Source organism: Notolepis coatsorum (assembly GCF_963971535.1).
Source record: "Notolepis coatsorum genome assembly, chromosome: 15".
In the NCBI taxonomy this organism is placed as follows: Eukaryota; Metazoa; Chordata; class Actinopteri; order Aulopiformes; family Paralepididae; genus Notolepis; species Notolepis coatsorum.
In genome coordinates, this window is record NC_140179.1 from 36213382 (window position 1) to 36237607 (window position 24226).

The 24226-nt window shown below is 44.3% G+C and overlaps 1 protein-coding gene across 1 annotated transcript in view; it reads left to right on the plus strand.

Annotated features, from left to right (window-relative positions):
* LOC311241782 (uncharacterized protein) overlaps positions 1-24226 on the plus strand; it is a 148763-nt gene that overhangs the window by 22583 nt on the left and 101954 nt on the right. Inside the window, exons 2-5 of the mRNA XM_084330689.1 lie at positions 9313-9469; positions 13106-13652; positions 17110-17258; positions 17971-18131. Of these exons, the coding sequence (XP_084186815.1) occupies positions 9313-9469; positions 13106-13652; positions 17110-17258; positions 17971-18131 (1014 nt within the window). The remainder of the gene's footprint in view (positions 1-9312; positions 9470-13105; positions 13653-17109; positions 17259-17970; positions 18132-24226) is intronic.

Sequence of the window (24226 nt, forward strand, 5' to 3'; positions counted from 1 at the left end):
TAGCGTCATCCTCTGAAAGTTTAGGGAGAATAATTTGATTAAGAAATGTGTCCATTTTGTTTTGATCGAAGGTCATTTCTGATTTATATAAATCGGAGTAGAATACTTTGAATGTATCGTTTATTTTTACCGGATCTGTTACAAGTACTTGTTGTGCTCTAATGGTAGTTATATCTGCAAATGTTGCATTAATTCTTAATCGCATGGCTAATAGGTGGCTGGGTTTGGAACCATGAGAGTACTGCTGTTGTCTTGTGCTGCGTATTTGTATTTCCGATTGTTGTCTGTATATGTCATTGATCTCTATTTTTAGTACGTTAACTTGATTTTCTAGTCGAGTTGAGTTGTTGTATTTCAGAGAATTAAATAACGTTGAGTAAAGCGTTTCCAGCTCATCCAGTTTTGTGTTTTGATTCTTGCGCATTTTGGAGGAAAAGCTATCCGTGAAGTCTTTGATCATTCCCTTTACCGACATCCATATTATTCTGGGGTCTTGCACCGAGTTTACATTCTCCCGTTGGAATACTATAAGAGCTTCTTTGAGTTGTGTAATGAATTCCTTGTTGTTAAGCAGCAACGAGTTAAATCGCCATCTTGGGGCTCGGGAGGATAGTATACCAAATGTACCTTTAAGGAGTAAATAACAGTGATCTGATAGTGCGTTGGGTATCATTTCCACTTCATAATTATCAAATAGTTTCTGTGATGCAAAGACATAATCTATTCTGGATAGTGTCTTATGTCTCGCAGATCGACAAGAGTACTTTCGGGTCGTGGGGTTAAGTAACCGCCATAAGTCCTTTACACCTGTAATCTTTGACCAATCCTTTAATGCCTTCGATGAATTCTTTTGTTCGCTGGAAAAGGCGAGGTAAGATTTGTCTATCCTTGGGTTCCAGATGGCATTAAAATCCGCTCCTATTATAAATGAGTAATCGGGAATGTCTAACATTGCATTGGTTAGTGTAGTGAAGAAATCTTCTTCGTACAAATTTGGGGCGTATACCGCTATCAACGCTATTTTCCTGTTCTTATGTTCAATCTTAGCTATAGTTATCCGACCTTCTACATCAGACCATACTCCCTTTAGTACAATATTCAACATACGTTTAACGACTATTGCTACACCCCGAGTTCTCGTACCAATAGAGGAGTGACTGATATTATGGTATATGTTGTCCGCTAATTTACCTATGTCTTTCCCTAGAATGTGTGTTTCGCTTAGCAGAGCAATGTCCACATGTTCTTTTTTCATCAGTGTGAGCACGCTTTTGCGTTTAAGTTGGTTATTTATTCCCCCGGTGTTCCATATCATTATATTCAAACTAGCCATAGTCTATACATGTTGCATTGTAATTTTTGGTAATGCTTCTAGAGTGCGAGGCAATACTAGATATACATCCCACTAGTGAGGTCCCGTTGAGAGCCGAGCTTAAAAACATACATATATACAAATAAAAATCCCCTACCCTTCCCTCCCACCGAGAGTCGTACAGGATTGTGTTCCATGAACACAACCTTTGTGTATGACTCTCTCCCTTGCACCACCGGATATCCCAGAATGATCCAATTATCCTTAACATTCCTATGTATACCATAGGATCTAACACTCTAAATTCTACCATAAGTAGAATGTCGACTGTGGCTTGGCCACTTACCCGTAAAAAATAAATAAATAAAAATTTAAATGAGATAAACTAAAAATAAAGACCAAAAATAAGCTTCAATTGTCATGCCTTAATCACTTACATTTTATATGAACTTGTAATTTATAGTAATTTATAGTAACCCATGAATAATATGAAGGTATTGAACTGAAGAGAGAGCCTCAATAAATCAGAGAGAGCGGATGAAAAAGAAAGAAAAAAAAAAAAACAAGTAAAAGGAAGAGAACATTAACTTAGATCTTAAAAGAGCATTGCTATGCTTAAACTTCTAAAGTATTAATTGGAGAAGTAGTGAAATTATTTCCCATTAATAAAAAAACAATTTTTAAATACGTATATGCAGCATTTCCCCCGACCGGGGTGGGCGATGATCGTTGTGTAGAGTGATCTTTCAGCCGGCCGGCTATGATGGCTCTGTGGTTTTGCCTCTAGATAGCTGTTGATTATTCCCCCGAGGGGCTTCTGGTAGAATGAATGACCACGTATTGCTGATATTCCAGAATGTTCCATATATCAAAGAATGCTTCGATGTTCTAGATTATTCCAATATGTCATTTTTACATTGTCTGAATGTTCCAGTATGTTCTGGAGTGTTCCAATCTTAAATCCAATATGTCCGCAATAATATACACGTCGGGGAAAGTATTCAAAAACTCTGAGCACGTAGGTCTCTCTGTCCCAAATCCTTGATTATTAAAGGTTGTACTATATGGTGACCTTGCATAACTGAGATTTAAAAGGCCATTTATACATTAATCTGCTCCTGTTCAGACAGGAATTTGGCTGCCTCTTCAGGCGATTTGAGGAGAACTTTTGCTCCTTGTTTGTCGACGGCGCGAAGTATTGCAGGGTATATTAGTAGGGGTCTGTATTTCCCCAGGTATAGTTGAGACATCACCGTCTTGAACTTGGCACGCAGTTCCACTACCTCACGACAATAATCTTCAAAGCAGTGTATTGGTACCTCCATGTGTTTCAGATTGCCTTTCATCCTGCGAATTCCACGCATAATCATTTCTTTCGTTTTAGCGCCATCTTGCGGATTAAGCGATGACGCAGAATGAGTTAATTTATATGCGAGTGATGGGGCGGCTACGTGGCGTAGTGGGCAAGGCGCTCGCCACGAATGACGGAGACGCTGGGCTTGCCTGTTCGAGCCCAGCGCTCCACATTGCTTTCAGTTTAGCTGGTCGTTCATACTAATACACATTGGCCGTATTAGGGGGTGGGAAACTGATGGGTGGGGATCGGGCGTTGTGGACAGCGACTCCTACAGGTCGGTTGGTGCGCCTGCGCAGTAGAATCAGGAAGTGTCGGGGGCAGCGTGAGCCTCCCACGCGTTACTCCTCGCCACTGAGAGATCGAGCTGCGCAGGTGAAAAGATGCGACTGCTGTTACCTCAAGTACCGGAGGGGACTTGTGCTATGTATGACTTAGTCCACATTGCAGCCGGCTTGTGGGAGGCAAGAAACAGCGTTCGTGACAGGGGAGGGTTGAATTGGATAATATGAAATTGGGATGGGAGAAAATATAGAAAATGGGAGAAAAAGTGGATAAAAAAAAAAAAATTATATGCGAGTGAAACGCTCACACTGTGGAGTCCTGACTTTAGGCAAAATCACCAACAGACGATGTGGAAAATGCCTCGTGTTCAGCCGACACTGTTTTCTTTCTTTTTTTTTAAGATAATTTTTTTGGCATTTTTGATTGCTTTATTGGACAGACCCGGCAGAGAGGAAGGATGGGAGAAGATATGGGGAGGAGACATTCGGCAAAGATCGCCGGGTCCGGGAGTCGAACCCAGGACGGCCGCGTTGCACTGCAGTGTGTTACGTGGTGTGCCACGCTGGGGCCCCATCAGAATAGAATAGAATGATCTTTATTATCATTGTTAGTTTTACAACGAAATTTAAAATGCAGACCTAGGTGCTAGCCATCACACAGATCATAAAAACACAGTCCTAAACACAGTATTAAATATAAAAACAAAGAGTAGGGCATAAATAGACATAACATAAACAGGGGGGTGTAAAAGATAATTGCACTGTCCCTTAGTGTTGTGTGTGCGTGGGGGGGGGGGGTGCAGGGGAGATTGTTGTTAAAAAATTTAGTTTAGTGCACATATGGCCCTGGGATAAAAACTAAACTTCAGTCTGTTAGTCCGGGTGGGCATGACGCTGAAACGCCTGCCCGAGCGCAGCCGTACAAGGTGTTTGTTGCCCGGGTGGTGTGGGTCTTTCAGTATTTTAACTGCTTTTTTAAGGCAGCGGGAGTTGTATAGTTCTTCCAGTGAGGGGAGAGGGCAGCCGATGATTTTTTGGGCCGAGTTGACGACCCTCTGGAGCGCCTTCCTCTCTGCGGCTGTGCAGCTGAGGAACCACACGTTGATGCAGTAGGTGAGGATGCTTTCCACGGAGCAGCGGTAAAAGGACACAAGCAGGTCTTGTCTGAGGTGGTAATTCCTCAGTATTCTCAGGAAGTAGAGTCTCTGTTGTGCCCTTTTCACAATCGCCTTGGTGTTGGTTCTCCAGGTCAGGTCATCCTCCAGGTGGACGCCCATGAATTTGATGACCGAGACTCTCTCCACGCATCCCCCGTCGATGTACAGGGGCTGTATGTCGGTCTTCTTCCTCCTGTAGTCCACGATCATCTCCTGGGTTTTTAGCTTATTCAGCTGCAGGTTGTTGATTTTGCACAGGGCTGACAGCTGCTCTACCTCATCGCGGTATGCGGTCTCGTCGCCTTTTGAGATGCAGCCCACCACGGTGGTGTCGTCAGCGAACTTGATGATGGTGTTGCTGGGGTGAACTGTGGTGAAGTCGTGGGTGTAAATAGAGTAAAAAAAGGGACTCAGCACGCAGCCCTGGGGGGATCCGGTGCTGATGGCTGTGGAGGTGTGGGGGCCTATCCTGACCCTCTGGGGGCGGTCAGAGAGGAAGTCCTAGGACCACCGGCAGAGGGGATGGTTTAGTCCAAGGTCCATGAGTTTGGGCACTAGTCTGTCAGGCAGGTATTGAATGCAGAGCTAAAGTCTACGAAGAGCAGCCATGCATAGCCCCCCGCTCTCTCCAGATGGGACAGGGTAGAGTGGAGAGTTGTGGCGATGGCATCCTCCTGTTGGACCTGTTGGCTCTGTATGCAAACTGGTGGGGGTCTAGTCCGGGTGGGAGGCTAGAGATGATGTGGGGCTTGAGTGTCTTTTCAAAGACCTTCATGGGTAGGGAGGTGAGTGCGACTGGACGGTAGTCGTTCAGGCAACTGATGGGACCGGGATGATTCTTTGGGACCGGGATGATTATGGAGGTTTTCAGGCAGGGTGGGACGATGGCTTGGGACAGGGACTGGTTGAAGATCTTAGTGAAGACCCCCGTCAGTTGGTCAGCGCAGTCTTTCAGCACCCGTCCCACGACACCGCCCGCCCCCGCCGCTTTCCTAGGGTTCACTCCCTTCAGTGTGCGTCTCACCTCGTGCTCCGTGAGGATGATGCTGCTGAGGGCTGGTGAGTGTGGTGAGGCTGCTTCTGTCGGCCTTGCCTCGAATCGTGCAAAGAAGGAGTTCAGCTCCTCTGCCAGCTGAGGGTCACCCTCGTTGGCTGAGGAGTGGCTGGGTTTGTAGTTGGTCATCTGTTGGACCCCCTGCCATACCTGTCTGGTGTTGTTGCTCTGGAAGCAGTCCTCGATCTTCCTCTTGTAGTCGGCCTTGGACCTCTTGATACCTCGCTTCAGGTTGGCTCTGGCAGTGCTGTATAGCTCCTTATCACCAGACCTGAAGGCGGTGTCCCTCTCTCTGAGCAGATGCTGCACCTCTCCCGTCATCCACGGCTTCGTATCGGGATAGACCCGGATACGTTTGTCCACGGTGACAGAGTCTATGCAGTGCTTGATGTATCCCAGCACTGATGAGGTGTACAGTTCCAGGTCTTCATGTTCAAAGACCTCCCAGATGGTGTTCTCAAAACAGTCCTGCAGTTGTGGGGTGGCGCTTACCGGCCAGGTTTTAACTGTCTTTGGTATGGCCGGAGCACTCTTTCTAATGGGGGTGTAGGATGGGATTAAAAGCAGGGATACATGGTCTGACTGACCTAGATGGGCTAGTGCTTGGGCTCTGTAGCCCAGCTTAATATTAGAGTAGACCTTGTCTAGTGTGTTATCTCCTCTTGTGGCACATTTTACATGCTGATAACATTTGGGAAGTACTCTCTTCAGGTCAGCGTGATTAAAGTCCCTTGCAATGATGTGAACAGCCTCAGGGTACGTAGTTTGTTGGTTGCTAATGGTGCTATGTAGCTGACCTAGCGCCGCGCTAGCATTAGCATCCGGTGGAATGTACACTGCGGTTATCAAAACGGCGTTAAATTCTCTTGGAAGGTATATGGGTCGGCATTTGACAGTCAAATATTCTATGTCGGGTGAACAGTGGCTACTCACAATGTTTGTGTTCGTCGCCCAGGAGTCTTTCATGTAGATTAAAAGGCCACCGGCGTGCGACTTCCCTGTGCTCTCTTTCGTTCGGTCTTGTCTGTGATGCGTGCGCCCTTCTAGCTCGATAGCTAAGTCCGGGATGGATGAATGGAGCCAGGTTTCTGTGGTAATTAGCACGCAGCTATCCTTCAGTGTTGTTAGTTGCAACCTGTAGTCTCAGTTCGTCCATCTTGTTAGCGCCCCGTCTTTGTTTACGTTCCTTACGCCGGCCGCGATGCGTGGTAATGGGGATAACAAACCACGGTGCGCCAGGGCTCCTAGCGATTTCAACCGGAATGTTATTGCCGCGGATAAACTCGGCTGTAACAGCGTTTTCCTTGGGTAATCCGATTTCTAGTAGGTCGTGTCTACTGTAGCTATTTTTGGCCCCACATGATGTTAGTAAGAACAAAAAGACAAACAGTACAGACGTGCACCGAGTGTCGGACCACAAAGCCTCAGCGACCAGTCGCGACGCCATCGCCATCAGCCGACACTGTTGACACGCCCACTATGCAAAGGCTGCACTGCTCACACACACTGCTCCAGTCATGAATCTACTCAACTCAGGCTATTATTCTAAGTATCGATACTGATCAAATTGATTATTGGACCGTTTTTAACGGCTGGGTGTCGCAATACCTTTCTAGTATCGGTGTATCGTGCAACCCTAGCAGCTATGTGAAAGGTAGATAAGCCTTGATGATTGATTTGATAAAAGTGTCTCCAAGAGAAAGTGTCTAACATTTTCAAGGCACAGTATTTAGACCCAACTACCTCTAAATAACGATCGGTTGATGACTAAAATGTTTCATAATGATTCTTTTGTTGCTTGTTTTATGTTTTTCCTGTAATTCTGTCTTTCAGTTTGAAGTGTCGCTCTGCCCATCTCTGATCCCATTTCTGCCTGGGTTCTGTTTATCCATCTTATGTTTTTTTATCTACTTTTTTCTCCCCATTTTCTATTTTTCTCCCATCCCAATTTTGTATTATCCAATTCTACCCTCCCGTCTCCAATTCTACCCTCACGTTGTTAGACCATGCCTCCCACTGGTCGGCTGCAATGTGGACGAAGCCTTGCATCACGTGTCCCCTCCTCGTGAATATTAAAGGCAACCAACTTGTGTTCGGCTTTTCTCTGATTGGCCCCGCCCCCACGCGCAGGCAAGCGCAGTCGTCCCACGTCCCAAATGAAATCCAAGGAGCGCAAGCGAGCGGCAGCGCGGGCAACCAACTTGTGTCAACCAACTTGTGTTCAGCTGCGGTAGCAGTGGAGCGCTATGAAATGCGCTGAACTAGAAAGCGTAACGTTATTATGTTTCGCGTTTTTTACAACCAACTACCAGATTCACTCGTGTATAAACAAAGCCCATACAGTTATGAAATGCGCTGAACTAGAAAGCGTAACGTTATTATGTTTCGCGTTCCATTGATTAACGCCATTACCTGCTGTGCTGTAGGAAGCAGAGGTACAGTAAGTTACAGTAGGTGTAGGTTACATGTTTAATCAAAGCCCATACCATTTTTTAGATGAATGATTGTGGATATAATATAGAAAACACATCATTATGATATTGTCAGATGGCGCAAAATACAATGGTGAGTGAGAAATATATCTCCAGTGATAAAACCCAGTGCTCTATGTCTCTATGATACACAGCGTGAATGGGCTTTCAAAGGGAGAGGCATGACTTCGCGACAGCCATATTAGACACTCACTGTACATCAGTGTGGAACTGTAACGTTATATGTTATTTCGCCCGTGGAGGCTGCTGAGCCTGAAGCGCAGCGGGGCGACGCGGTGGTTTATCCCCGGCTTCCGTGCGCCGCCCGCGGCTTGACTCGGTTCAGCTCCAGCAGCAGCAGCGGCCGTTCCTCCGTTGTAGAAGCCCTTCAATGACAGCGGCTCTCATATTTTGCGAATGCATAAACTATATCTTAAATGATGGCTATGTGTCTAATATGGCTGTCGCTTATCAATGACTTTGCGACAGCCATATTAGACACATCGCCATAATTTAAGATATAGTTTATGCATTCGCAAATATGAGAGCTCTGTCATTGAAGTGGGTGGTGGCAGCATTACTAACAGTAGCGATTTTTATTGTTTTGTCATGACCAAACATAATCCCAACATAGATAGGAGGTGTACTGTATGTCAAGACACATCGCCATAATTTAAGATATAGTTTATGCATTCGCAAATATGAGAGCTCTGTCATTGAAGTGGGTGGTGGCAATATGAGAGCTCTGTCATTGAAGTGGGTGGTGGCAGCATTACTAACAGTAGCGATTTTTATTGTTTTGTCATGACCAAACATAATCCCAACATAGATAGGAGGTGTACTGTATGTCAAATGTCGGTCATGTGGTGGAAGAGTTAAGTACAGTCACACAACAGAACACCGCTGTAGTACAGTCACACAACAGAACACCGCTGGTTCTGCCGCGTCTCTCTTGCCGCAAGGGCGTGTGCTAGTGGATTGATTGATTGGCCGTGTGGCCAATCAGAGAAACGCTGAACGAAAAGCTGAACACAAGTTGGTTGCCTTTAATATTCACGCGTCCCCTCCGGTACACGAGGAGGCAGCCGTTGCATCTTTTCTTTTTTTTTAAACTTTATTTTTTAGCGTTTATCGCTTTTCTGGTCAAGCATGACCGACAGTTGTAGAGTGAAACGGGAGGGAGAACAGGGGAAGACATTCGGCAAATGACGGCGGGTCCGGGAATCGAACTCGGAGTCAACCAGAACCGTGACGCAGCACGGCTCCTCCCGACGCAGAAATAGCGCCGAGATACGCGGTGAGCTACTGGAGCTCCCCTCCGTTGCATCTTTTCACCTGCACAGCGCAATCTCTCAGTGGCGAGGAGTAACGCGTGGGAGGCTCACGCTGCCCCTGATACTTCCTGATTCTGCTGTACAGGCGCACCAACCGACCTGTAGGAGTCGCTGTCCACAACGTCCGATCCCAACCCACCGGCTTTCCCACCCCCTAATACTGCCAATTGTATTAGTATGAACGACCAGCCAAGCCGGAAGCAACGGCGAGAGCTGGGCTCGAACCCAGCATCTCCTGCGTTAGTGGCGAGCGCCTTGCCCACTGCGCCACTTAGCCGCCCCTTTATCCATCTTATGTTCAATGTCTTTACAGTAACATGTATTGGTCCCTCTTCCTCTCTTCTAGTCCCTGTGGGAAGAGGATTCGGAGCAAGCATCAACTGGCCCAATACCTTGGTAACCAGATGGACCTCAGCACTCTTGACTTCCGCACCGGGAAGACGCTTGGGAAGCTGAAGAAGAGACGCCAGAAACTGTGTTTTGAGAACAACCACCAGAACAAAGTGAGAATCAGCTCTATTATGCCGACTGGTCAAAATGTGTCTGTTGCTGATTGTCAGAAGCAGTAACTTGATGTAACTTGCCTTGCTTCATACCCCTCTGTAGGGCTGGGTATCAGCACTGATTGTCTAGTTTCAAGTTTCAAGTTGGTTTTTATTTGTCACGTATGAAGTACATGTACATTACAGTGAAATGCTTTGTTCTGTATAGAATGTGTTTCATACAGTACAAAAAAGTAAAGAGGAATAAAGTCCCAACACTATACAAATATACAATATACAACATAATAATACAATAAAGTACAACCTAAGTACAATGAAGTTAAAATGCAGACAATTTGGTAAAAAAAATGCAAAAAATAAATAAAATAAACGTATTTTTAATAAATAGATAAAATATGTTTTTTAACTTGAACTTGAGGACTGCATACTTTTTTTTGCAAAGCTTAGCTTTATACTTTATACTTATAGCACATGCATGAGCCTGGTCTCTTTTAAAAGGTAACATTCTGAAGTTGCTAAAGCAAAAAAGAAGAATCACTTTGAGTGCTAATGAAATAGAGTGACAGAGGTTTGAACACGCTGAAGTAAAAGCTGTTTGTACTCACAGCTCTGTTTAGTGGTTGCCATATTCCTGTTTTTAACCGCTTAACAGGCGCCCCCAAAATTTTAGTTTTAGTTTTTGAGGACTGCATACTTTTCTTGCAAACCAAAATACTATACTTTATACTTATAGCACATGCATGAGCCTGGTCTCTTTTCAAAGATAACATTCGGACGTTTCTGATACAATAAAGAGATTCACTTTTAGTGCTAATGAAATAGAGTAACATAGGTCTGAACTTGAGTTGTAGAAAAATTTGTTACTCACGTTTTTCTGTAGTAGTTGCAATATCCAGAAGTAGTATATCCCAAAAAATTGGTATGAGCTGGAAAACACCCTGGGTCCATAGCCTGAAGTCGCACCTACTCCCGAAGTACGCATGCGCAGATTGCCCACGGAGTCTAGGTCTATCAATCTGTGCATGCATAGTTCGGGAGTAGGTGCGAATAGCTTGGCAGAGACAGTGCAGATCGACTTGGGATTGGTCGCGCCGTGTTCAGGAGACTCGGGCGTATAAAGATCTATTGGATCATGTCTCCAGCACCCCCACAGCCGTAGCAACAACCACTTAATGTTGAGGCTCTCATCCACATTCATTCATTTCCTCCCCCCACTCTCTTCTCCATGAGCTCAATGTAACGGAGAAGTGCAGTGGTCTATTGCTGACTGACTCGAACACGGTATGTTTATAAACAAGAAACACATCTATAAGACAAGGTATTTCTGTTCATTTCATTGAGCTGTAATGATTGATTGATTGATTTTTATTGTGGAGTAAAAGACAGCATCCAAGGGATAAAAACATGAGAAAGTGCAAGCACTTATTTCCATCATGGTCCCTGATTTTGGACATGGACAGACATCATAAAACATAGAGCATCATAATAAAACATAGATCAACATAATAAAAACATAGAGCATCATAATAAAACATAGATCAACATAATAAAAACATAGAGCATCATAATAAAACATATAGAAACCCCATAAAACACGCCTAAAAAACACGCCTTCCTAGACGTGGCTATTCTATACTTCACTGGCTAGCCATTTCTTTGTGGCACGTCTAAAGCTTCGCCGCTCTTCGATGTTTTTCAGGGCCACTGGAAGCTTGTTCCATTCCAATGCCGCAGAATATAAAAAAGTATTTATGCCCATTAGTGAGTTGAATTTTGGCAGAATAAAATCAGTACTGCTCCTTCTAGTGGAATATGAATGGTTGTCACAGAATTAGGGCTGGGCGATATGGCCTAAAAATAAAATCCCAGATTATTATTTTTTTTAAATCCGATTTATGATTTTAATCGATTTTTTCTCTTGAAAACTAGAAACGCCAAGGAAATCATTCAAATAACCTTTGTTTTTATTTGACAGAAAAATTATCAAACCAAGATGAATTTCCCTATTGGGATTGAAGTGCAAACCTAACTTTCACCAATCTTCACTTAAATTTTTTTAATAATTATATATACCGGTATATATATATATAAAAAGTTACTCTTGATCAAACAAAGATGAATGTCCCTATTGGGATTAATAGTGCAATAACTAGCTTTTTCACCAAACTTCACTTAAAACAAATAAAAGGTGCCTCTTGATCATCAAACAAGAATGAATTTCCCTATTGGGATTAATAAAGTGCAAATCTAACTTTCACCAGACATCACTTTTTGTAAAATAAAAGGTGACTCTTGAAATGTTTATTTATTTATTTTAATTCTTTTTTGAAATTCGGTTTTAATTTTTCAAAATCTTCCTAAATCATTCATTCGAATTAATCGATAATATCGATTAATCGCCCAGCCCTACACGGAATCTATTAAAGTAATTGGATAGATATTTCGGACCTGTATTTTGAACTATCTTGTGTGTAAGACCTAATTTAATGTGAATTACCCTTGTATTGACCAGAAGCCAGTTTAGTTGCCTAAAGAAAGTTGGCCCTAGGTGAGTGCGTGGACACAACACAATAATTCAGTGTCCTCTGATCACTGGAGAACATATTCAAACATGAACTCTCAAACTAAATTAATGTATGCAAAACCTTATAGAGTTTTGTGATATGTGTGAGATTATGTGCATAATATATCAGTTTTGTTTATTTTTTGGTGCCCCTTTAACACTTTGATTACCAGCCATGCGGTGCGCCTTACCCCCGTTAAATGCCACCACCCACTTCAATGATAGCGTTGTGAACGCATAATCTCGGTCTTAAATTATGGCTATGTGTCTAATCTGCCCGTCGTTTATCAATGACTTGTTTGCAGTCAACATTGTCAAAACGGATTGTTTTTTAATCGCTTCATTTCCGTTTTATAGCATTTTGAAAAGCCCTCGTTTTCAAGGAAAATATATATAGTCATTTTTCGGCCTATTTATGAATCGTTTTCAAATAAACGCTAGATTATCGATAGTATATGTGTACTTATGCACGCTATAGAAGCGATCTGAAATATCGATTCTCTCATTTCCTGATCGCACACACAGACACACACACACGCATAGGGCAAACGCTGATATATAGGTGAAAATAGCTCTGATTATCCTAAGACTGGTAAAATAAATTCCTTACCTCAGATCAGATGTTATCCAAAAAGATTATTCCAATTCCTGATCGCCATTCCAAATATCGATTGCGTTTATTGATTCAGCGTTGGGTACTGTAAATACATAATCCACACGTTTTCCGGGCCGGCGATCACAATGGATTCTTCAGTTGGCTTGACGCAAAAGTAAAATGAGGAAACTGGCCCCCCCCCCTCCCCTTCATCAGTCTAAAGTAATGGGGTGCAGTTACACAGGGAGAGACGATAGGGGGCGGTATCTTCCCAATTGAGCTCAGAGAGAGTCTGCAACACTAACCTGAGGCTCGATTGATGAAATATGAATTAAAATTGCCAATAAAAGAAAATACGACAAACAAACGCTATATAGCGTTGGCGGGCACTCAACGGTCGGCATGAACTAACGACAAAACGCGCGGCTGGCATTCAAAGTGTTAAGAAAGATTCAATTGGCATATTTTCCTTCTGCAGATCAAGCTCTACAAGACTGTAGGATATGGGAATATACCTCACATTATATGGTCAAAAGACCCTACCAGAGACAGTCCTACATCAGAAGACCCTACCAGAGACAGTCCTACATCAGAAGACCCTACCAGAGACAGTCCTACATCAGAAGACCCTACCAGAGACAGTCCTACATCAGAAGACCCTACCAGAGACAGTCCTACATCAGAAGACCCTACCAGAGACAGTCCTAAATCAGAAGACCCTACCAGAGACAGTCCTATATCAGAAGACCCTACCAGAGACAGTCCTATATCAGAAGACCCTCCCTTTTCCCCACCTACTTATCTTAAACGTCAACAACAGCGCCGAACTTCAGGCTTTACCCGTTTACGAGTTCCAGTCAGGACAGTCATCAGCGAGGATCCGTTATGGAGGAAAGTTAATTCTTTCACTGGACTAATACCACGCTCAAGACACGGACACCGAGCGGTGGCAATCCGCGAACTCATTATCGTGTTCGGAGGTGGCAATGAAGGCATATCCGACGACCTCCATGTTTACAACACCGGTAAGCTAACGCTCGCTTAGCTGGTAGGACTCGTCCCCATGTTCCCACAGCCCTATGATCCCCCATTTCTAAGAGATTTTCCCCATCAAAATTATGCCCTATGACAACATAATGTGTTGTTGCCCCCCTTAACCTGTGCGTAAATCTCTGCCCCTTGCTTGGTGCCGGTGGAACTGGAAGTTCTGAACAAGTAAAACCTTTCCTCCACAGTTTTCAGGGATCAAGCGTCTGTGAATAACAGCCATTTTAAACTGAGGAAACATAGGGTTGTAGGAATATATGGTTGTAGGAACATAGGGTTGTAGGAACATAGGGCTGTAGGAACATAGGGTTGTAGGAACATAGGGCTGTAGGAACATAGGGTTGTAGGAACATAGGGCTGTAGGAACATAGGGTTGTAGGAACATAGCGTTGTATGAACATAGGGTTGTAGGAACATAGGGCTGCGGGAACATAGGGCTGCAGGAACATAGGGTTGTAGGAACAGGGTTGTAGGAACATAGGGCTGTAGGAACATAGGGTTGTAGGAACATAGGGTTGTAGGAACATAGGGTTGTAGGAACATAGGGCTGCGGGAACATAGGGCTGTAGGAACATAGGGTTATAGGAACATAGGGTTGAAGGAACATAGGGTTGTAGGAAAATAGGGTTGTAGGAACATGGGGCTGGGGGCACATAGGGATGTGGGAACATAGGGTTGTAGGAACATGGGGCTGTAGGAACGTGGGGCTGTAGGAACATAGGGCTGTAGGAACATAGGGTTGTACGAACATAGGGTTGTTTGTAGGAACATGGGGCTGTAGGAACATAGGGCTGTAGGAACATAGGGTTGTGGGAACATACTGTAGGGCTGTAGGAACATAGGGCTGTGGGAACATAGGGCTGTAGGAACATAGGGTTGTAGGAACTGTGTGAGGGATGTGAGAACATAGGGCTGTGGGAACATAGGGCTGTGAGAACATAGGGCTGTAGGAACATAGGGCTGTGGGAACATAGGGCTGTGGGAACATAGGGCTGTAGGAACATAGGGCCGTGGGAACATAGGGCTGTGGGAACATAGGGCTGTAGGAACATAGGGCTGTAGGAACATAGGGCTGTGGGAACTGTGTGAGGGCTGTGAGAACATAGGGCTGTGGGAACATAGGGTTGTGGGAACATAAGGCTGTGGGAACATAGGGCTGTGGGACCTGTGTGAGGGCTGTGAGAACATAGGGCTGTGGGAACATAGGGCTGTGGGAACATAGGGTTGTGGGAACATAAGGCTGTGGGAACATAGGGTTGTGGCAACATAGGGCTGTGGGAACATAGGGCTGTGGGAACATAGGGCTGTGAGAACAGGGCTGTAGGAACATAGGGCTGCCTGTAGGAACATAGGGCTGTGACATAGGGTTGTGGGAACATAGGGCTGTGAGAACATAGGGCTGTGAGAACATAGGGCTGTGGGAACATAGGGTTGTGAGAACATAGGGCTGTGGGAACATAGGGCTGTAGGAACATAGGGCTGTGGGAACATAGGGCTGTAGGAACATAGGGCTGGGGGAACATAGGGCTGTGGGAACATAGGGCTGTGGGAAGGAACATAGGGCTGTAGGAACATAGGCCTGTGGGAACATAGGGCTGTAGGAACATAGGGCTGTAGGAACATAGGGCTGGGGGAACATAGGGCTGTGGGAACATAGGGCTGTAGGAACATAGGGCTGTAGGAACATAGGGCTGTGGGAACATATGGCTGTAGGAACATAGGGCTGTAGGAACATAGGGCTGGGGGAACATAGGGCTGTAGGAACATAGGGCTGTGGGAACATAGGGCTGTGGGAACATAGGGCTGTAGGAACATAGGGCTGTAGGAACATAGGGCTGTGGGAACATAGGGCTGTAGGAACATAGGGCTGTGGGAACATAGGGCTATGGGAACATAGGGCTGTGGGAACATAGGGCTGGGGGAAAATAGACACGCTCCCAGCTGGTATACCCAACCTCTACTATGCTCAACTATATAGTATGAGGGGTTGGGAGAACAGTTGTAAAGTGCAGTGTTTATAATCCCAGCACTGCTTGCATATGGCTTTCCCTCAAACCGAGCTACGTAAATCTGTGGTGTGACTGCATCCGCAGGTGACTTGCCGTGCCAAGATTCTGGGTTTCTACGGGTTTCCCCTAATTGAAGTTACCCGCCAGGTCACTTCATTTTGGCACGGCGAATGCGGCCACGTCACAGATTTACGTAGCTCCGTCTGAGGAAAGGTCAATGATTATGCCAACAGTGCTGGGATTATAAACATTGCCTCCATCTGCACGGCCAAGGTATTGCAATGACGGAGCCAACAAAGTAATTTTTAAGTCTTTACATTGAGTCATTGAGGGGGCCTGAATGTGGCTCCCTGGCCACACACAGTCGGAATAAATCCATATGAAAATCTTTAGGTCCTCGGAGATTGAAGGCTCCTTGCAACGTCGTAGACGTAATCTGTTTAGCCCTCCGGATACGTGAGGTTATGAATTTACCCACGCAGAATGAAGTTACTCGCAAGAATAAAAGTGATCAAGTGGATCTTCCAGAATCTGCGCTATCTGTGTGGGTAAATAAGATCATGCATCAGGAGTTCTAAACAGATTGCATACGTTGCAAGGCGCCTTCAATCTCTGGACCTAAAGATCTCCCTATGTGTTCATTCCTGACTGTGTTTGGCCAGGGGGGAACATACAGGACGGTCCACCGGCTACTCAGAACAGTGCCATTTGTGGTAAATGGTAAGTGGTGCATTTATATAGTGCTTGTTTCCAAAGTGCTTTCCAATTTTCTTCCTCACATTCACCCATTCACTCACACATTCCAATGGCGGAGGCGACCACGCAAGGTGCCAACCTGCTCATCGGGAGCAATTAAGAGGTTAAGTGTCTTGCTCAAGGACACTTTGACACGCTGCCCCGGAAGGAGCGGGAATCAAACTGGGAACCTTCAGCGATTACCAGACGATCGCTCTACCTCCATGTTCTCATTAGCGTAGGGCTGTACCGAATGCTGTCTATTCATTCTGTTTAAACCAATGGGGTTTTTCTTCCACATTTGCAGATAAAGATTAGGCTACACTAATATTATAGTATTATACTATAAGACGTCACCATCACTTTCGTACCAACCGTGCCCTTATTGGATTATTTATGTTGGTGAAACTGATGAGTTATATTCATTAAAGAAAGTTAATTTAATAAAAGAAAAATACTAATTTAATCACTTTATTCAAATTGAGGATTTCTTTTAAGGATTAAAAAAAATAATTTTTTTATTAAGTCATAAAATATGACGACAGACATTCGAAGCTTCGTTCGAATACTTCAATAGAAGCTTTGAATGTTAAAAAATGACATTCGGTACAGCCCTAGTTATACGGTCCTACCTGTTACATATAGAAGGAAACCGTGGCTCCACATGACTGACCTTTGCTCGTCTAAACAGTGTCTAAACAGTGGTTTCTCCCTGCGGTGAGTGGTGACATACCCCCTGGCTGTGCCTCCCACGGCTTGGTCTGCGAAGGCTCTCGCATTCTGGTGTTCGGGGGCATGGTGGAGTTCGGCAAGTACAGTAGCGACGTCTACGAGCTACAGGTGAGGGTTCTACATTCACACGTCTTCCTCTGTAGAGATGTTTCATAGAGATATGAGATAACTTAACCATAACTTAAAATGGTGCCATTTTTCGACCATTTTCTCCCCAATTTAGTCATTATAAGATAAGATATTCCTTTATTGATCCCCTTGGGGGAAATTCGGGCATCATAGCCGCATGGGGGAGGAGGGAGGGGAGGTACAGGTATGGGCAGGGTAGTAGTAGTAGTAGTAGTTTATTTGTCACGTATAAAGTACAGGTACATTACAGTGTGATGCTTGGTTCATACACATACAGCTCATTATAGTAATATTCCACAATTATTACATTTGGTAGTAATAATGGCACATAAATTCACACCAACATGCGCATTTGTTGATACATGTAGGACTAGTCTTGAGACAGACGTATGTGTATCTCCGCTGCCATGTTAGGCGCGGAACACCCGCGGGGGGGGGGGGGGGGGGGGGGGATTGGGAGGGCGAGACATCATCAGCATCCTGGTGCTGGGTAATGGTAGAAATACATAAATATAGGCAATACAATGTAATCTGAATATACAAATATGAGAAAAATAAACGGTATACACAAGGTGCAGGTGAGGGTCTGTACCCTAACTGGTGGTTATTATTATATACGTCATACGTTATAATCCGAGCAGGTTTTGGTTGTTAAGAGTCGAGACACACTTTCTGATCTGGCATCACACAGGCCAGCCGCTGGCTGTGGAAGAAGCTGAAGCCCCGCCCGCCCAGGAACGCCTCGCCCCCGGGTCCTCGCATCGGCCACAGCTTCACGCTCCTGTGGAACAAGTGCTACGTGTTCGGAGGGATGGCAAACGACAGCAAGGACCCCAATGGCAACGTCCCACGGTAACCTGGCTGATCGCTCACAGTAAATAAAAAGTCAGTTTCACCTTTCTGACTTAAGGACCAAGTGAGTCCTTTTGGAATTATTAAAAATAGAAAATCAGCTAAAACGGTTACAGACACAATGGTCAGAAATCAGACGCTTAAACATTCCTAGGGAAGAGAGAACCTCCAACTCTAGAGAGAGAGTTGGAGGACATTCCAAGAGTTAGAGGCGTCATAGGAAAAAGCTCTTTCCCCCGAGATCAGAACCCTAAGAGCCATCCAGTCTTTAGATCAGAACCCTAAGAACCATCCAGTCTTTAGATCAGAACGTACATGAGGGACCCTAAGAACCATCCAGTCATTAGATCAGAACATACTTGAAGGACCCTAAGAACCATCCAGTCTTTAGATCAGAATGTACATGAGGGACCCTAAGAACCATCCAGTCATTAGATCAGAACGTACATGAGGGACCCTAAGAACCATCCAGTCTTTAGATCAGAATGTACATGAGGGACCCTAAGAACCATCCAGTCATTAGATCAGAACGTACATGAGGGACCCTAAGAACCATCCAGTCTTTAGATCAGAACGTACATGAGGGACCCTAAGAACCATCCAGTCATTAGATCAGAACGTACATGAGGGACCCTAAGAACCATCCAGTCATTAGATCAGAACGTACATGAGGGATCCTAAGAACCATCCAGTCATTAGATCAGAACGTACATGAGGGATCCTAAGAACCATCCAGTCATTAGATCAGAACGTACATGAGGGATCCTAAGAACCATCCAGTCATTAGATCGAATAGGTTGCAATATTCGAATCTAACAGTGAAGAGATATAAAAAGGTTGCTTTAAAAATAAACAAATACCAGTGTTCGTTGAGCCTTTCTGCAAGCGATATATCGGTATCGGTTGATATCGGTATCGGAAATTAAGAGTTGGACAAGTTTTTCGGAAGAGGAGGTTTTTCGGAAGAGGAGGCGCTAGTGAGCAACACATGGAGTAGTCGCACTTGGTTGGAGCTCCTCCAAACACTCGATAAAATGACTAAAAAAGCTCTATAATCTCGAGAAAAAAAAAGCACAGCCAACTACCCTTTTCCAACAATTGTAATGTCTAGAGCAAAGAGGGCCAACGAGAGGGCTGGGAAATTTGCTGCAATGGCAGAGGAAAAGGATATGCCGTTGGATATGCCGTTGTATATGCCGGGGGTAGACAACTTGGACAACAGGTGTGTAGAAATCGCCGCCACCACCACAAATGTTGCGCCTGACACTGGCGAGGACAACCCGTCACTTTCCAACATTCGATCGGCTATTAACAAGATGAACAGCGGAGGGCGGCTAGGTGGTGTAGTGGTCTAAGGCACTCGCCACCAGTGTGGAGACGCTAGGATTCGCGTGTTCGAATCCAGCTCTCCACATTGTTTTTCAGTTTGGCTGGTCGTCCGCAGTAATACACATTGGCCGTATTACGGGGAGGGAAAACTGAAGGGTGGGGATCGAACGTTGTGAACAAGCGACTCCTACAAGTCGGTTGGTGCGCCTGCGCAGTAGAATCAGGAAGTGTCGGGGGCAGCGTGAGCCTCCCACGCGTTACTCCCCGACACTGAGAGGTCGAGCTGCGCAGGTGAAAAGATGCGACTGCTGTTACCTCAAGTACCGGAGGGGACTTGTGCTATGTATGACTTAGTCCACATTGCAGCCGGCTTGTGGGAGGCAAGAAACAGCGTTCGTGACAGGGGAGGGTTGAATTGGATGATACGAAATTGGGATGGGAGAAAATATAGAAAAATGGGAGAAAAAGTGGATCAAAAAAAAAAACAAGATGAACAGCGGCATGAACGAACGTTTCGCCAAACTGGAGATATCTTTGACATCTGTCCAAACCTTATTACACCAAAATGTAGCCCGAGTTACTGAAGCAGAAAAAGGAATCGCCGACCACGAAATTCGGATCTGCAATATTGAACAAAAATATGACAACCTGATGGCTGAGAACAAGAACTTAAAATCAAAGCTGGATGACCTAGAAGGGCGCTCCAGAAGACAAAACATAAAGATCACCGGCCTTCCCGAAAACACAGAGAAAGGCCACCAAACTCAGTTTGTAGCTGATTTTCTACCCAAACTACTCGGTGCCGATAACTTTCCCAGAGGTGTCAAAGTGGACAGAGCACATCGAATTGGACAGTCTTCAAACACTCGGCCACGCACCATGATAGCCAGAATACATCATGACACAGACAAAATTGAGATAATGCGGCTATCCCGCAACATGTCCCCCCTGGGCTACAATGGCACACGGATCAGAATATATCCAGATTTCACCGCTGAAGTCACAAGCCAACGCAGAGAATTCGATGCCGTAAGAAAGAAATTCCGAGATGCGAAAATCAAACATGGCCTTCTATTTCCAGCACGCCTGATCATCACGCATGGAACAATAAAGACTACGTTTGAATCCCCACAGGAGGCAGAGCAGTATATCGATGGGATAGCTACTACTCTGTCTACCTAACCATCATCACGGCTTATCCCCTCCTTTCCCCCATAAATACTACCAGCAGGGGGGGGGGGGGGGAATAGTAAATAAATAAGAATACAAATAAATAAATTGTTCTCATTAATATAGACTATGCTTGATTTGTTTCTCTTTAAATGCAGCTCTAGGACCATAGCCTAAATTAAGGCTGACTGAAGATAGCCTATTCTCTTTTAAATTATTATTATAATACTTCTATTATTATTATATAAGCTTAATTTTCATTATCAAAGCATTCCCTCGAACGGATGGGTATGTCATATGTATGTATATATATGCGTGTGTGTGTATATATATATTATGGCTGTCAGTTTATCGCGTTAATTAGATTAATTAATTACACAGCAAATTATCACGTTATGAAAATTAACTCAAAATTAATTACAAAAAAAAAAAATTAAACAATTTTTTTTGCATCATTCATTCCATAAGAATGTAGAATACACATTTACAGACTTTTTTTTAATATGGTCCATTTGCATGTTCTTGGTATCTGATTCTAGGGACATCTATGAATCTCAGGGAATGTATTCCCAGTGTCAGAAATACTGTGGGCTAGATCCACAAAGAATGGATTGCACGGTGCAAGTTGCACCCTTACTTACAATTCATTATGAATTGAAAATGGAGGACCCTGATGTAAACAAGATGGAAGTCTTTCTCTGGTCTGCATCCCCTTAACACTTTGAGTGCCGGGACCCGTCTTTAGACGTCTTTGCTGGCCATGCTAAAGTTGCCGGAGGACGCGTTACGTCGTCCTTATATCAATATTTCAAAAATCTGCGATCGGATTCATATGTCCCCTCCGCTGGCCTGAGATCCACCAGCAGGACCCACTGAGCTCTCTGGCGGTTCAGGAGCGCCATCTGGTGGCCGATCGGCGCAATCGCCAAACAGGATGTTGAATAGAGGTTGTCATGACGACCGTAGTACTTCCGGGCGCTCGCTATAGTTCATGGGACTCTGGCTCGTCACGCTACACGGTGATCGATTGGCAATAACTCGATAAACAACATGATTTGGATGTATATACCATTATACAAGCTGGAGATGGACCGGGTAAAAATATATCCCATAATGATAAGATTTCTACTCGACGATGATCGCCCAACGGCGCGCGGAGACTGGGGTGAGTTTCAGCGTGTAACGTTACCGTCTTCGATACTAACTGCTATTATCAACATTAGACCCACATTAGATGATTGGTATAACGCTACCCACGGAATTATAAACGCCCCCTCGCCCATCCGGTCAACATCAGATGACGTGTAGTAACTTCTAGAAGTACGTCTAGTTGGAATTTTTTATATCGCGCTGATTGCCATCAAACTGTATTTCATCATCAATATAATGCATTTGGGGCTATATATCACGTTCTGGAGAAAGCTGCAGAAAGAGATGAAAACATACTTATACATTAGACCAGGGGTCAGCAACCTTTTTGACATGGAGTGCCTATTTGAAATATAGTTGTAACTAGTGTGCCTCAACAATATTCCATGCATCGTATTTTTTTTTCTCTCATAATCAGGTCTTTTTAATGATAATTCTTACATTATTACATCATTATTGTTATTGTTATTATTAACAATATTATTATGATGGTTGTATCAACCCTAAATCTGAGTTGGGGAGGGGGGGGGGGTGCAATGCAGACAAACAGCTGCATACAGTGCGACCATTTCACTCACATTTGCCCATTCATTTTTGGACACAGCACACACCATAGCTCCACCTACAGGCCTAATGGAGAACTGTACAAAAATAAATAATAATAAGTTACCCAAACTTAAAAATATTGAGTTCAGTTACTGTGCTCAGTTTTCAATCCATAATAAGTTAACAGAAAAATAAGTACACAACCACATTATTTCAACCTAATAAAACTATGTTTATTGTCATTGTTTTAAGAACACAAGTTGACTTGGTAATACTCACATTTTGAGTAAGAAAAATGGCTTTTAACATGTTCAATGAAATAATAGAAAAATAAATAATAAAATGTGTTGATTAAGCACTGGTCACAATGGTGACCGTAATAATGTTTTTGTTATAAGGCTCTGCAAATGTTACTGAATGATGTAGCAATGTATTTCCAGCTAAATTGAAATAATAAACAAATAAAGGGTTTCAATTAAATATGTGTACTATTGTCACATGACACAGCTCAGAAGCTCAGAACACCTCAGAACACAGCTTCATCTAACGAGGCGTCGCAAGGTTTAAGTTTAACTGAGGCTAACGTTAACATGATGGCACACACAGTGCACACGCAAAGCACACTGTGCTCCACGAGAGAGAGAGAGAGAGAGAGAGAGAGAGAGAGAGGGGTTCAGCACCACATGTAGTGGACAGCTCCCCTACACATACACATGCCGCGTAATAATAATAATAATAATATATGCGCGATTGTGCGTATGATCTATTATGCGTAGAGCCCTGCATATGCACGTTCAAGTTCAAGTTAACATGCAAACCGATGTACAGGAAAATAAACAGCAGCCTACCTGTCGCGTCAGTGTTTTGCCTGGCTGAGCTCCGGTTATTTGGGGGGTGTAATTAGTCACTTTAAGCTGGACTGCTGGACACATGCTTCGGAGTGGTCGATTGTCAATCGACTCCGGGAGGGGTTGAGCACGTACTTCATGTGCGAAAAGATCTGCTCACAGAGGTATGTTGACCCGAAGACCGTCAGCAAAGCCATTGCAACGTTCCGTTGACATGGTGGGGATATCTTTTATCCTTGCTTTTATTGTCTCTTTAAATGGCAAGCCTTCAAACAAAACATATGAGGTACAGATAAAAGCCTATATACGTCGCCATCCGTGAATGGCTTTCCACGTTTTGCAATGCAATGAGCAATGCGATAGCAATTGCTTCAGTTGCGTGTTTTTTAGCGCTTGTGAACACTTTGAGGGTGCTGGCTTGCTTCCCATACCTGGCGACGGCACGTTTAATGGATTCTGCCTTATCCGCCTGATCCTTGAAACTTGTTTTATGCTTAGTCTCGAAATGGCGTTTCACAGATGATGTTTGGCAAACTACATTTTCCAAACAGAAAGAACACATAGCACGGTCCTTCTGACGGTCCACAAATCCGTAATCGTCTGTCCACGAGGGCTGAAATGTGCGAATTTGCTTTGATTTCTTAGCGGGGGTTGATCATGACAATGCACAGAATGCAACCTCAGCACTGTGTGTTACCTGGCGCGACTGCTGCGGGAGGCCGGCTACAGCGGAGCACATGGGAACAGCTGATTGCTGTCATAATATAGGGGTGTGCAGAACAGTCGACTTACAAAAAAGAACCTGTGGGAGGATTTCAACAAGAGATATGCGACAACAGTGCAAAACATTTCACAATAATATTTCAAAGCGAAGTAAAAAAAAAAATAATAATAATAATAATAATAATCTTTTTTTTTTTTTTTTTTTTTTTTATGCTGCCCCCCCCCCCCCCCGCGTGCCTATGGAAATGGTCCCGCGTGCCTAAGCAGGCACGCGTGCCTAGGGTTGCCGACCCCTGCATTAGACCATACTTTACTATGAATATGTGAATG